The 14554-nt window shown below is 42.3% G+C and overlaps 1 protein-coding gene across 3 annotated transcripts in view; it reads left to right on the top strand.

Moving 5' to 3' along the window:
• MITF (melanocyte inducing transcription factor) overlaps positions 1 to 14554 on the top strand; it is a 103656-nt gene that overhangs the window by 84971 nt on the left and 4131 nt on the right. For 2 of the 3 annotated variants that reach the window (XM_062008033.1, XM_062008032.1), the window contains exons 5-9: positions 2310 to 2405; positions 6951 to 7068; positions 10161 to 10235; positions 11174 to 11249; positions 12844 to 12991. In XM_062008033.1, coding sequence (XP_061864017.1) covers positions 2310 to 2405; positions 6951 to 7068; positions 10161 to 10235; positions 11174 to 11249; positions 12844 to 12991 — 513 coding nt within the window. The remainder of the gene's footprint in view (positions 1 to 2309; positions 2406 to 6950; positions 7069 to 10160; positions 10236 to 11173; positions 11250 to 12843; positions 12992 to 14554) is intronic. The other variant, XM_062008034.1, reaches the window with a different exon arrangement.

Consider the following 14554-nt stretch of genomic DNA (forward strand, 5'->3'; position numbering starts at 1 on the left):
CATTTGCGTAGAACAGTTTGGCAAAAAAAAACAGTACCTCTTTAACTTTGTATTCTTCAAACTATTTTAACTAGTTTATGATTATTAAAACTTCTTTCCCTTTTTTTCTTTTCCTTCTTACTTGATGCATGCAGTGAATAATTGACCTTTGGAGAGTACAAAGCAGTTTTGTAAGCTGTAGCTTTCTGAAATAATGTTATTTATGGCTCATTCAGTGTAGAAAGAGCAAAGAGCATAGCAAAAATAACTGAAAACACTAAGCTTTTTGAGGTATTTTAGTTTGAGCAAGTCTGAAAGGCCAGATTATCCCAGCTGATACACCCTAAAACGTTACTGATTGCCATTTCATGACGAGCTCAGTGCCACAAATATGACTTCACTAGCCTATGTCTAGAAGTCCTTTACAACTTTGTCTTAATCTTTGCTGGCAAAAACTTAGTTGGATGTCACACATATGCTCAGCTGCTGAAGGAAGATTATTTGAGAGACATCAACAAGTGTCAGTATTTTCATAACATGACAAATAAGAGACAATTGTAGAGCTCCTTGTGTGTCCTCATCCTCTCTCATTCAGCCAGATTTTTAATACAGATGAAATCTGTGAGGAAAAAAGTCAATGTACACCTTTGAGAAACAGTTACTGCAGAACATATTTGACATGTGTAAAACAAATTACTTGTGCTCCACAGCTTCAAAATAAATCAAATAGTTCCATCCTGTCATCCCAGTTGTACCCAAACCTTTTTTATTTTTTCCATCGAGATGTTTACAGCTTCCCTTTGCTGTGTCATCAGGCACATGTGTGCATGACACTGTTTCAATCATGCTCTTTTTGGGACAGAGACTGTGCCATGAACTCAGATCCATGCTTTGCCTTTTCTTTTTTTTTTTTTCTTCTTTTTTTTCCTTTTTATTTCTGCAGGGATTTTATAAATTTGAAGAGCAAAGCAGGGTTGAGAGTGAGTGCCCGGCTCTGAATACACACTCACGAGCATCATGCATGCAGGTACTGGATGACACAGGAGTTGGAGCACAGGTCCCTTTTCTAATGAGCATGTTTCTCTGATGTTATGTTGAAGAATAAACTTGCCCCGTAGTGCCTTTAAGTTAAACACAAGATATATTTAAGGAACAAAACAACACATTGTTTATTAGCATTGATGTCAAAAGTGCTTAAGACATCCAAAAAATTGTAGCTGTGTAATGCTATAGCAGAAGAACATAGCAGCCATGCTTTAAGGTTTCACTTCAGGTAAGCTTTTCTAATGGGTTTTTCCCAAGACTGCATGTATGTGTTCTTGTCCTAATAGTTTCGAAGACTGTTTCTATGTAGATGGTGATAAGAGGAAGCTTTAATCCATCTGTGGTAATTCTTCCTCAGGAGTCCTCCTTTTGTTTAAAAAGTGAAGTTTTGTTTCATAAACTTGGAGATTTTCTTTTTCCTGGTAACAAGACTTTGGATATGGGCTATAGCTGTTATTTCCTTCCTTGCCCTTCCATTCGATCAGTGTAACTTGTTCTCATCACACTTTCTAGAGCTGACAGGAAAATCCCATATAGTACTATTTCTACCATCAGTGTTATGCATAGATGACTGTCATTTAAGGTCCTTTTTTTGTAGTGAGCAAAAAGGAAATAAATCAATCCTGCAAGACTATTCAGAGCACCTGCATGGGTGCTTTGAAGGGCTCTGTTTCTCCTGCTCAGGAGCATACGGAGGCACGTTCCAGCCCAGCCCCAGAAAAATGTCCTGCACCACCTAAAGGCATCTCCAAGCTGCTCTTGAGTGAAGCTTTCTTAGACGTATTGCTAGGGACATGAATCCAACAGATTCTGTTGTTGAGGATGGGCAGCCTCTCCTTCCCCCCCAAGAGTTAGAGGCTTGGGCATTACTGTTTAGACCCCTGTTTATGCAGGTTTAGACACCACAACTAGTGGGAGGAGGTGGAGGGTGGGCAGGCAGTGCTGCATGGGGAGAGGAGTTTGCATTGTTAGCATAGGTCATTCTACAGGGAGCTCTACCCTCTGCCATTCCCAGCAGGACTGATGTGTCACTGGACAGACAGGTAGTGCACAGTTACTGCTGGTGAGACCATGAAGCCTCAGCTTTTTCATGACCTGTCTGTCCTGTCTGAAAAGCAGGAGTCACAGCTGAGGGATTGGATTTGGAGCATGGCAGAACTGCACAGGTGCCTCTGCTTGGGCCCATGCTGCAGAGACATTGTGTGGCTGAAGTGCTTTGTTACACTCTGTGTTTTAGTAGTTGTGTGAACAGTTTTGTTTTACTTTGTCCATCTTTTCTACTGCAGATGGATGATGTGATCGATGACATAATTAGTCTGGAGTCAAGTTACAATGAAGAAATCCTTGGCTTGATGGACCCAGCCCTGCAAATGGCAAATACGGTACCATGGTCCTTTCTTCTGGTTTCTCTGTTAAGTCTGTCTTTCCTTCAGAGAACACAAAACTATAGTATGACTTCTTTTTCCAGGCAATTAGGCAGTTACTGTGTTGTCCCATAGAGTGTAATTAGGTTTTCTTTGAAGAGCTTAAGAGATACAGTTGCAATATACAACACCAATTTAAAAACATCAGATGGAGTCGGGTCGAGGGAGTACAAAGGATTTTGCTTTTCTTAGTTCAAAGTCAAGTTAGTTTGTGAGAGGTTTGTATCAGAGGAGTGAACTGGACTGACAGCAGTGAGCTCATACCCATTGATACTGAAGGTTGCCATGGACATTATACGTGGCTTCAGAAGGCCTACAATAAACCTCCAGCACCCAAAGTTACTGTATCTTAAAATGTTCAAGTAAGAAACTGTGTGCCACACTTAGCATCCTTGTTCAGGAGCTCAGGTTTAGCTGTTAACTTTACCATCCATCATACCTATAGCTTTACCTGACGTCAAATGGAGCCAAGTCACTAGGTGGATGACACTAAAGACGTTACAAAATTTAGAGGAAGAAAGAAAAGGGGAAGGAATCAGGAAGCTTAAAAACTGAAAGGGGGAAGGGGATGTAGGAGGCCTGTGACAAAAGCCAAGAACACGGAGGTATGAAAGTCAGTGAGTTGAGGGAAAGTGCAGATTTCCTCCAAGCTGCTGTTTCTCTTTGCTGGCTCACATTGCTGTGAGCATTGATATAATCATACTTCTGGCATAGTCTTATTTTGATCTTCTGTGGAGGGTAACTTCAGTGGATTTTTTGCCTTAGACTCAAGTGCTGTTAGATCTGGCCGAGTTGATGTCTGCCAGCGCTGGCATCTGTTTCTTTTTAATCCAGTGCCAAAACTTGCCGCTTACACATAGCACTGACTTTGTGGCATAGGTTTACATTTGCTGACAGTACTTGTCTGATGTCCCATTACCCTATTGCTACACTCCCACAGATTCTCACAGCCCTCGGATGTGGTGCATACTGCAGGAAATGGCTCTCAACATCCCATGCTGAATAGTGCCCTTTGAGGAGAGGGACAAATAACTGCAGAGTCCTACAGAAAAAAAAATGATTTTTGCTTTAGGATGAGTTGAAAACTGCATCTGTCCTGGAATTTGAGAGGAAGCTTTACAAAACTGTGAAAAAGTTTTCACAGTAGTGACTTTTTCTTTTAATGGAGGGATTGGGGGCGTTCTGGAGTCCTTTCTCCAAAGTTCCCTTGGACTGGGACCTGTCTAATTAGAGAGGACTTGGATGTCTTCATGCTTTTCTTCTCCTCTCATTTCACAGAGACCCCAGCAGCAGCTCTTTGCTTCCAAACGTGCACACAATGGTACTCTGAACACTTTTGGTTCAAGGAGTCCATGCAGTCAATATTTAGGGTAGTCTCCGTTCCTCCCGCTTGCTGCATTGACAACAAGCCTTGTAGAAGCTGCCTGATCCATATTTGCTGTGAAATTTCAGCAGTTGTCCACTGTATGTGATGAAGTCTGCAAAATAAGGATGGAATTGAGATTTCTTTACTTTGCTGGAGGCAAAAAGCATCTTTCAGCCTCTGGTAGCAATCCTGAAGAAATGGAAGTTGAACCATATTTCCCAACATTCGGTTTGCCAAAAAAAAAAAGAAGAACCTGATGTAACAGACACTTTTCTTTTGGAAGAGGATTTAACTCTTAAAACACATAACATCTTACTAATAAGGAATTAAGGTCTGTAGACTGAGCTAAGTTGAGGTGGGAAAAATCAAGAGAGGAAATGGTCTCCAAAGAGACACAACTTATAAATAGCTGCGCTGAGACTGCGACAAAGGCTGCTGTTGTTCCGTAACCAACAAAGAACAAAAGGACCAGTTTGTTACGTTTGGTAACAGTACTTAATTGATAAGCAAAATCAGAGATTTCTGTGTAGAAAGAGCTAAGGGAAGTTTCCAAGTGCCTCTTAATTGAAAAGGGCTCATTGCAATCAACTGCTCTTGGAAGTGTTTGTAAACTTTGGTGTTGGGGCACAAGTTAAATGACTTTGCTTCTGTGATGAAAGATACCCCTGAATGGTCACTAGTTTGCTGAGAGGGTTTTCTGTATAGATATGATTGTAATAATTAAATTAGGCTAGGCACTGTGTAAAGTACTTGTATGCCAAGTTCAGATGACAGCTAGTTCATCCAACTAAGTAATCCTAGCAAGAGTTAAGCTGTGTGAGTACATGCAGTGAGTTTCCTGTGGAAGTTAAACTCCAAAAGTAGAGAGGACTCTAGAGAGAGTCTCTAGTAGAGAGGACTTACAGGAACTGTAAGGGAACAGCACAATACATTGTAGGCTGCATGAGCTGGGGAACAGGATCCATTCCAGTCTGTACCTTAGGAACAGCATTCTTGATCACATGGTTGATGTCTCAGTGATTTTTGCACAGAGCCTGAAGGACCTGGAATTGTACAAAGTTAGTCCCGAAGAGGTGACTTGGAGAAGAGACCTCTCAGAGGCTCAGGCTGAGTGTGGACCATACATGTAGTCCCACTCGTAGTAAAACATTAAAACTGAGGCGTTGACCAGTGAAGCTTAGTTTGCTGAGAAAAGTAGACAAAGAAAGAAGCAGATCACTCTCTTTGCTTATGGATCACTGATCACATTTAGAAGGTGTGCAAATTTCTCCCTTCATCTTCCTTTATCCAGCTGTGGTTGTTGCACAGCTCTTGGTTGGGTTCCTCTGGCCTTGGCACTTCTGCAGGACTTCTTTGTGCACGTTCAGCAGCTGCTGCCTGCATTACTCTCTCCCTTTGTGGTGACTTTTTACACAGATCCTCTTTCTTTACACAAAATCTGGCACAGTGTTGACACCTTTGAGGAAAAAATGACTAAATCACAAGCTTATTTTAACAAGCATGGTCCATCTTGCAGTAGGGAAAGGAGCTTGGTGCCCATACCTGTTCTCCATGTTTCACTGTAGCCTACTCAGGCTTTGAGACACTATTTCTACATTTCTGAAATAATAACCAACTTTCTTTTTTTAATTCCCTGAAATTCCTAATTAGATTTCACATGTCTAGTTTTGAACTTCAAGTCCCTGGGCTACAAACAAGGTCTTTGTGTTCTCCCCATACTTTGGAGCATGAATAGAAAAAGTGCATCCAAGTCAGAAGGGTGTATGACGCTATTGCTGTGCCTGTGTCATGGATGCATTTGAGGGGCCAAAAGACACAAGAGTCAGCCTTGTAGAGCAGTGAGAGTGAGTGGTCATCCTGCTATTGATGTGGGAAGGTCACAGCTGGGACCAGAGTCTGTGATGGACAGCTGCGACCTTAGCTATATTATAGATGCTTTTTTCCCCTAATCTTGCATTCAAGAGCTAAAGGGAGGATGAGGAATTGTAAGGCTGTGTCTTGGTGAGAATTCAGTTACCTTTTTCCTCTGTCACGTAAAGATATTGGGTCAGGGCACTTTGTTTTCGGCCTTTGTGTGTTCAAGACAAGTATCAGCATGGCTTCAGGCTGGTAGTACTTCAATGGGTGCATATCAACTTCACTTCTTATTGTAGCTCCAGATGACAGAGAAATATTCTTAGGTCTCAGTCTGGCAAAGACCATCAGTAGGAGTTTAATAATCCAACTGACTCACTCCATTGTATTCAACAGCATTATTTACATAGGTGTAAAGTTAGTGCTTACTCTGATCTCTGCAGGATCAGTGTCCTGGAGGCGCTGGTTTTCTTTGCAACAAGGATGATAAGAAGTACCGCCACTCAGATAAGACATCACAGTAGTTTTTACTTGTCTTCTCAAAACCTAGTTTGAAAACAAAATAGAGATGGATAAAGTAATCCACTCAGGAGAGCTGTAAACTTTTTAAACTACTTCTCCATTTGAAAGGATAGCTTTACTAAGTCTTGTTGCAATACTGTCCTGTTTCTCTATAAATCTCCTCCCTTAAACATACCTAAAGAAGAATAGCAGAAGGAACAAGTAATTGGAGAAACTTGATGTAAAAATAATCCTCCTCCTACTGATGCATGTTCCTGTTATGTAAGGTGAAAAACAAAGTAAACTTAAATGTTTTCTGTGTAGGTAGCTTTCAAATCACATGAAAAATGTGGTGCATTAATACAGTGTTCTTCCTCAAGCATGTGACAACTTGCCAAATACTTTCACTCATGTATTTGTGGAAAAATGGGGGCTTCCTCCAGGAGAGTTTGATAGGCTTTCAGATGTTTGGAGTAAGAGAAGTGATGGAGTTACAGATGTAACACTGAAAAATAAGGAGCAACAATACAGCAATGCTGTCAGGATGTTACCTTTTCTGTGTATTCTCTGTCTGCATATTCATGGGGAAAGAGGACAGAACTTTCCCAATGGAGGTATTTATTCCTGCTGCCTGTCTGTATCTGTGACTTCTGCTGACGTTGCACTCTGTGTTTGCCCATGGAAAACAGCACAGATTTCTTAGCAGATACTAACTGTTCTTCTGTACAAAGCCTTCCATAAGGGCAAACCAAGTGATCTTTTTTCTTTCTTATCTTTTCCAGTTGCCTGTGTCTGGCAATTTGATTGATATTTATGGCAACCAAAGCATGCCTCCTCCAGGACTGAACATCAGCAACTCCTGTCCAGCTAATCTTCCTAATATAAAGAGGGAACTCACAGGTAAATAAATCTGAAATACCACCTTGCAGCAATAGTGTAATTGCTTTGAATTCAGGTGATATTGGCCATAACTTCTGTTGTGGATGAATAGTGATGTCTTGCTTTGCAGACTGTTCGTTAGCAGATATATTAGCCTGCAATGCCATCGTGTTCATGTGTGTTCACTGACACAAGTTCAGATCGGGCCCCTAGGTGCTACAGTCAGACCTACACATAGAAAACATTGTGTCACAGGAAGCTTCCATGCATCTCTTGCAGAACTGTTTTTCTAGTTTGGGTTTATTGTTTGTTCTGTCAACACCAAACTTCAGTGACTTTACATCTGGACTCTATGGGATTCACATCAGGGAATGCTACTCATTGAGGCTTTATTCCTGTAGAGGAGGGCAGTAATGAGCAAATAACCTGTTGTCATATGAAATTGGATACCTAGATCTTACAAAATGTGAAACTAGGCCCTTGAGAGAGAGTATGCATCTCTTATGCAGATGAAAATGAAGTACCCTGTAAATTTGTCATGTTGCTTCCTCCAGCCACACTGTGAATAAGCTGTGGGAGGCGGGAGGAGGGAAGTGGGACATGAAAACCTCTTTTTCTTAAGCACATATGTACAGAACTGAAGTATTTTGAAGGAAGAAATAGGAAGTTTCATGTTTTCTGTGTCTATTTTTGCTGTTCTGCTTCATTGGAGAGGATATAACCATGTGTAGGGTACACTATACAAGGCAAGCTTGTCCACAGGAGGAGCAAATGGAGATCCATTCTAGAACTGATGACAAAATCATCTTAATACCCCCAAATGGCTGTGCTTAAAGCCCAGTAGGGATTCATACTGCATGCAGTACACTAGAGGCATAGTTCCTGTCATGTCTGTCGTCCTTCTGGGTTTCTGTTGTGAAAACTCACACGCTGACTCAGTTGCAAAGCAGGTTCTGGGCAGGAATTAGTTTAAGTGGAGCAGTTTTAATAGCCCAGGAGTTGGCTTGTCAGGAGGAAATGCCACATCTCTGAGCTGGCAGGTACCTGCAATTATATGACTGCACAGAAGTTGAGAGCAGCGCCAAATGAATGCACGCTGCACAATGATGTGTGGTTGCTAGAAAGAGACCAGCTTGTACCGTGATGAAACTATGTTAAGAGAAAGGTGGGAGGGGATGAAAACTGCTCCAAGTCCTGCATTACAGACAGTTTCGTTGCCCCAATTATAGAAAGATATAGATGGCTGTAGACTGCAAACTGAACACCCAGCTTGTTGGATGTCTGGGCTGGTGGATTCACTGCAGATGGTTGTGACCATCACACTCGAGGCAATGAAGCCAGAAAGGGAGGGGAAATTGGTGACAGAGTGGTCTTAGGGAAGTCGGCAGTATGTCAGAGTAGCCCTGAACTAAGTTAAATGTCTATATGCTATATTCACCTGAAGTCAGAAACAATTTAGGTCAGTGCTTTTTCTGTGCAAAATATATGCTGGCAGATTGCATTTAATTTAGAAGAGGTTTAGGAATTAACCCCAAATTTAACAGCAGTCACTTTGACATTGCTCTGACCAAACTTTTGTGCAGAAAGCTCTCTGGATGGTGTTTCCTGACAGCTTGTGATTTCAAAATCAGCATGTTCTTAAAGGCAGGAATATTTTGGCTCTCCACTTCCTAGCATTGCTGTTGCAGCCAGGCTGCAGAGAGCTTGCAATATTTAAATCTAGCATTTGTCAGAAACTTTCCTTCATCCTACTGTATAAATATCAAAATGATGATGAACTCTCCCAAAAAATCAAATCTGTTGTCTCAGCATCTGATGTTGATGACAGGTGTGAGTTCTCAGCTGTAGTTACTGAACTGTTTAACGGGACTCTTGCTCACCCAGGAGTGCAGTCTCTATCAGTTTGGACCTTGCAAACTTCAAATGTGTTTCATAAGGCAATGTCAGATTAAGCTCAAGTTTTATGAAGACATGCACTGTCTTGTAATACTATGTAGAATATTGGGATAGCTTTGTAACCTAAGCGGTGAAGTACCAAGCTTCCAGTACTCAAAGGGAAATCTTGATTATCTGCTATTTTGACTTTTATGGGACACAAAGAAACAGGAGTCAGTGAAGGGTTGTTTCTGTAATGGAACGTGCTAGTAGATGATACACTTTTTCCTCCTCACTGACTTAATGTGAAACTAAATAATACTGACTGGTTTTGAGATGTAAATGCAACAGGACAAAGGTTAATGGCCTCATCTTTTTCAAAAAATAGAAGAGCAAACATGCAAATACCTAAAACTGCTGGAGAAATGCGAGACGGAATGAAAACTGAAAAGAACAACTTTACTTCTGTTTTTACCTGAACTATTGAATACTGAAATCCAACAATAAATGTGTGGAGCAGTTAGAAGTTAAAGGTTAGGGGCAGTTGTGAGTTGGAGACAGCACCTCATACTCCTCTGCAGCCTGGTTGACATTATTTTTCTCTTTGCTTTTCCTGAAGCAAGGACCACTATTTTCTAATGTTATTGCTAGTAAAGGTGTTGAATTTTTCATCTATTTTCTCATGTAATTGGAACAGTTAGTGTAGCTGGCAAATGCTGTGTTTTTAATAGGTCACTTGGGTTACACCTTGAGCCTTGTGGTGATGTGCATGCACGTGCCACAAAAGAACGTAGCTGTAATTGTGCTGAGTAGAGCCTCAGTCTCCTGGCTGCTTCACATCCTGCAATGCAGTAAGCATGCTGTTCCTCTGGTTCAGCCTCTGTGTGCTACCTAAGTGTGTTGGCTGTATGTACAAGTAGGAGAAGGTATGTTGGATTTCAGCAGTTTCTTGTCCTCAGATACCTTGCTGAATCAGGGCCTCCGTGGGAAACGTTCTCGTCATGGAAGCCAGTATGGCAACTGTTGGGAAGAAATGCTCCTCAGGTGCAGGGGGAAGGTTCAACACCAGCGTTGTGTTCTGGCAATCACAGCTGACTGTACAGGCCCTTCTCGCTCCTGGGAAGGGGTCTAATGGTTGGCTGGACAAATACCGACCAGGCTCACTGCACAAATGTTTCACGGACAGAAACGTTGTGTTTGAATTACTTCAGTTCTAATTACTTCATTCACATGCACAGCATGTATTTTTCCTACAGAGTCAGAAGCAAGAGCCTTGGCTAAGGAGAGGCAAAAGAAAGACAATCACAACTTGAGTAAGTTTTGGTTCTTTACATTTTACACCAATTCTAGTAATGCTTTTTAGGCATTAAGTGTTTGAGTGCTGATGTTTTAGAGCTGAGTGAGGTACCAGTTCATTATGCCCATGGATCAAATACCTCAAATTTATGTGAGATGTGTGCTTAAATCTACTCTGGAACTTTAAACTTCTCATTTGTTTTCAGTAAACCAAGTGAGTGGGTGATTGTTATCAATGGAATGGCTTTTAACAAATCCACCTTGCACAATTTTGCCTTTTTATTCTTTAAATTAATCTAAAATCTTCACTATGTGGTCTCTGTGACTTTAAACACCAGCACGTGTCCTCAAGTGTGGCAAGTTTATCAATTCCATTTGTGAAGGGAACACATTATTTCCATGTTTGGAAAAAAAAACCATCTAAATTATGAGCATCTTGTGACATAAAAGATCCTCTCATACTGTACATTACTAGAAAAAAGGAACCCTTTCATGCCTTGAGCTATTCAGAAGCCTTTTCCATGAAAAGCTGATATTTAAGTTTGACTTTTGGATTTGAAATGTTGCATCTGGAAGAGTGCTTTAAAAAAGAGACATTATTCCTGCTTTGGGATTTCCTTGAGCATCTAAATTTTTGTCTCTGAGTTTGCCTGTGATGCTTTTTCCCTTGGAAAACATTTGCTTCTCATTTGACTTGTGTACTAACACAGCCGTCCGGCTTGACAGAGTCTCTCTTTCACCTTGTCACTTCAGCAGTCCCACGTTCTTACAGTGTAGACAGAACTTCTGTCTTAGCCTGTGCACGTGTGGGAGAGCAAAGTGAATTACTCTGTCACAGGGATTTTTAAGCTTCAGGCAAACATTTCAAAGGCACTTAAGTCTTTGCTGAAGCACTTGGTATGTTATAATTAAGTGTGACTATTCCTTGTGACCTTCTGTGTTGTTTTTCCCCAAGTTGAACGAAGAAGAAGATTCAATATCAATGACCGTATAAAAGAACTAGGCACTTTGATACCCAAGTCAAATGACCCGTAAGTATAACGTGGCCCAGGAGACTATGGGAGGGACATGTTAAAATCTTAGAGGAGGGAAAGGATTTACAAAAAGAAAGGCAATAATCCAAAGTTTTCTTGTATGATCTTGGCACTCCACAGCTGTAGAAATGCTTGGAGCTTCCGTTATATTATTTTCAGAATTGCTTTGGTGTTGAGTTTTTGCATTTTGGAACTTTCCTAACATGTTAACATGGTAATTCTCGTAGGGTTGTGTGGCAGCTTTGGCAGGGCTGGGGTTGGTGCTAGGATTGGCTGCCTGACCAGAGGTGGAGTTGTCAGGATGTGAAACCCTGTCCTAGCCTTCCTGCTTAGCTGACTGCCTGGCTGCTTGCCTTGCTAAGTGATTCTTTTAATTTATTAGATATCATAGCTTGGCAAGACAGAACCATTCCCTCTTCCTGTGAAGAAGGGGAGCAGTTCTTCTGGGAAGCCATCATATTCTCTTTCCTTCCAAGAAAAAAAGAAGAAAAATAAAGAGTGTAGCTGTGTGTCTGCCCACTGATAGTTTGCCAGTGTTTGTGGTCATTTCCCAGTAGTTCTTGTAGGTAATTTTACTGCTACTAACTTGTTTTTATGCATTCCCAATGCTGATTCAATAGCAAGGAATCCCACACTGCTCTGGAGCTTGAAAGTCTCACTTAATTCTGAATCAGTGTCCTGTCATGCTTTTGGGGAGAATTTCCATTGTTTTAAGGCAGTTGCTCATGGAGTAACTCATAGCTACTCTTCAGAGAAGCTCATCTGCTTTCTCTAAGGCCAGCAAGACAGTATTGCACAGTATTAGCCTACAGGACAGCGGAATCCTTGGATTCAGACTGGCAGCCTACAGTAAACTTCATTTAAACAAAATAAGATGGTGTGGGATGCAGGCAGCCCCTCTCTCTAAAGTGAATATGGGAGGAATTCTGTGGGAGAAGCGGTACAGGAGCCATGTACCCCCTGAATGAAGCACCATTACCCCCAGGCTGCAATGTGGTGGTTTAAGTTTAAAGCACTCAAATACACGGCTGTTTTGAGCTTTTCTCTTCCTGCTGTAACACAGCTGTCACACAGTGCTGCTAAGATGGTTGCTTACTTATTCTTGGGAGCTAAAGGGTGTCAGATCTTTCTCTCACAGAAGCACCAGGTCACACATGGTCCTTTTAATTCCCTGACTGAAGTCAGGCATCACCCAGCCAGCAAGCTGGGTGATGTTGGGGTTTGGACGTTGTTGTTTTGCAGCCTTGCCATCAGGTCAGCAATGAAAGGAGCCCTGGTCTTCAGCTCTGCACTGGGCAGGTCCCAACCTGTGCCCAAGGCAAGGGCAAGGGCTGCCTGGGTGTGCTGGGAAGGGCCCAGGGCAGCTCCTGGGCTCTGTGCCCTCGGGGCTGGCTGCAGACTGCTGCCAAGAGCTGCACTCTGGCCCCCTCTAGTGCATTGTAGATGCCTGCTCTGTTCATAAACTCGGAATAAATATTAGCCAGGCATTACTGTATGTGAGGTGTAATCAGAGCTGCCAATGTGAAGGTGATGACTAGAAAATAAAGCTTCCCCAAGAGCCTTAACCCTTCCCTTTGTGTTGGTTTCCAAGGGACATGCGCTGGAATAAGGGAACCATCCTGAAGGCGTCGGTGGACTACATCCGTAAGCTGCAGCGAGAGCAGCAGCGCACCAAGGAGCTGGAGAACAGGCAGAAGAAGCTGGAACATGCCAACAGGCACCTGCTGCTCAGAATACAGGTTTGCTGACAGAGAAGCTTCAAATACTCTCAGTGTTTTAGCGTGTGGCTGCAAACAGTGGTACCTGAAGCTTGTTGGTAGGAATGTGGGTTAGAAGGAACCGCTGATTTAATTAATGGTGAGAAAGTTTGTAGTGTAATTTCTTTTCTTCTTCTGGGTGCCAGACCTAAGGCTGTGGGACTTCATATGTCACCTGTTTGTTGGTGGTGATGAAATTCAGCTCAGCTGTTCGAGGATATGTTCACTTCAGTTGTCTGTGGAGTCTTTTTGTTACCTGTCGCTTTAGTGTTTGTTTTCTTTCTGAAGTGATTTCAGATGAGTAGCAGTAAGTGAAATCTTTTTGTTTTGCTTGTGGGTTTTATAAGTTGTGTGTGGAGCAGTTTAGGCCCTCTCTGTCAGAGAAGCTCTGAAGATCGAAGTCTTCTACCTCTGTTCTCTTATTTCCTCTCTTCATCAGCCTTTCCCTGAGGCTCTGCAGGAATCTGTCATCTGCTTTCTGGTAGAGAGGGAAAAGTGCTTACAAGACGAGTGGGCAGTATTGGTGGCAGACTGTATCTTGAGTCCCTGTAGATATCTTGGGGCCTGGCAGCTGTATTTGATGTGGAGGCTACCCTGGCTTGTCTGAGGGCAACTGCATGGCACAACACTTAATGTGAGGACTCTTTACAGCAAGACACCCAAGACCTATGGATTCTGAGCTGGTTGCTTATCCAAAGAACTATGTTTGGTTGTCTTCATTCCTTGAAGTCTGTTGGACTATAAAAGTTTTCCTTTTCCACACTGAAAAGCAGTAGGTGACATGAATGTTTTCTCCATGGGTTGTTGCCTTGTTAGATTCACCCAGGCTCCCAATAGCCTGTATGACACAGGTTTATGGGTGACAGCTCCCTTTCTCTAATTAATTACTTTGCCTTCACCCCAAACTGGATAGGAAACCTTAACCTTGCACCTATACAGTGTTTGAACCTTCCATCTATACAGCTTTTGTTGTCAACTCTGTTCTGCAGGTGACCAAAGAGATCTGAATCTCCACTCCATAAAAGGGTAGTTACAGAAGTACATCTAGAATTGGGGGTGAGGACAAGTAACATGGAGATGGTTCTGTCCCAGTTGTTCTCATACTGCTGCTCACCTGCAGGGCCAACAGCTGAACTTTGATGCTGGCTGTCCCGTGACAGGAGACCCCTGAACAGCTAATCCACAAAGTGGATAAGGAAGCTACAAATACCCAAGAGTCAAGTGTGTCAGTAAACAGCTTTAAAATAGAACAGGCTGGGCTGAGCTTCAGCAGAGTTTCTGTACTTTGTTGAGCAATCTGTTTGCTAGAGTGAGATGATAGTCACACAACCCTTCTGCAGAGCAACATCAAGCAGTGGTATTGCAATGCCAGGTCAGATTACTTTTTAAGCATCTTTCATCTGGTTCCTTCTTTAGTCAGAATCACATAAAAACCAGACCCCTGAACCAGACCTCACCTCACCTGATGCCAAAATTTCCAACCATGGCACAGGTTTGAGGATGGCCCCGAGGGAAAATGTGTGCTACAGGGCTCTTGCTTTTGGC

Source organism: Colius striatus, chromosome 15, assembly GCF_028858725.1.
Source record: "Colius striatus isolate bColStr4 chromosome 15, bColStr4.1.hap1, whole genome shotgun sequence".
NCBI classification, from domain to species: Eukaryota; Metazoa; Chordata; class Aves; order Coliiformes; family Coliidae; genus Colius; species Colius striatus.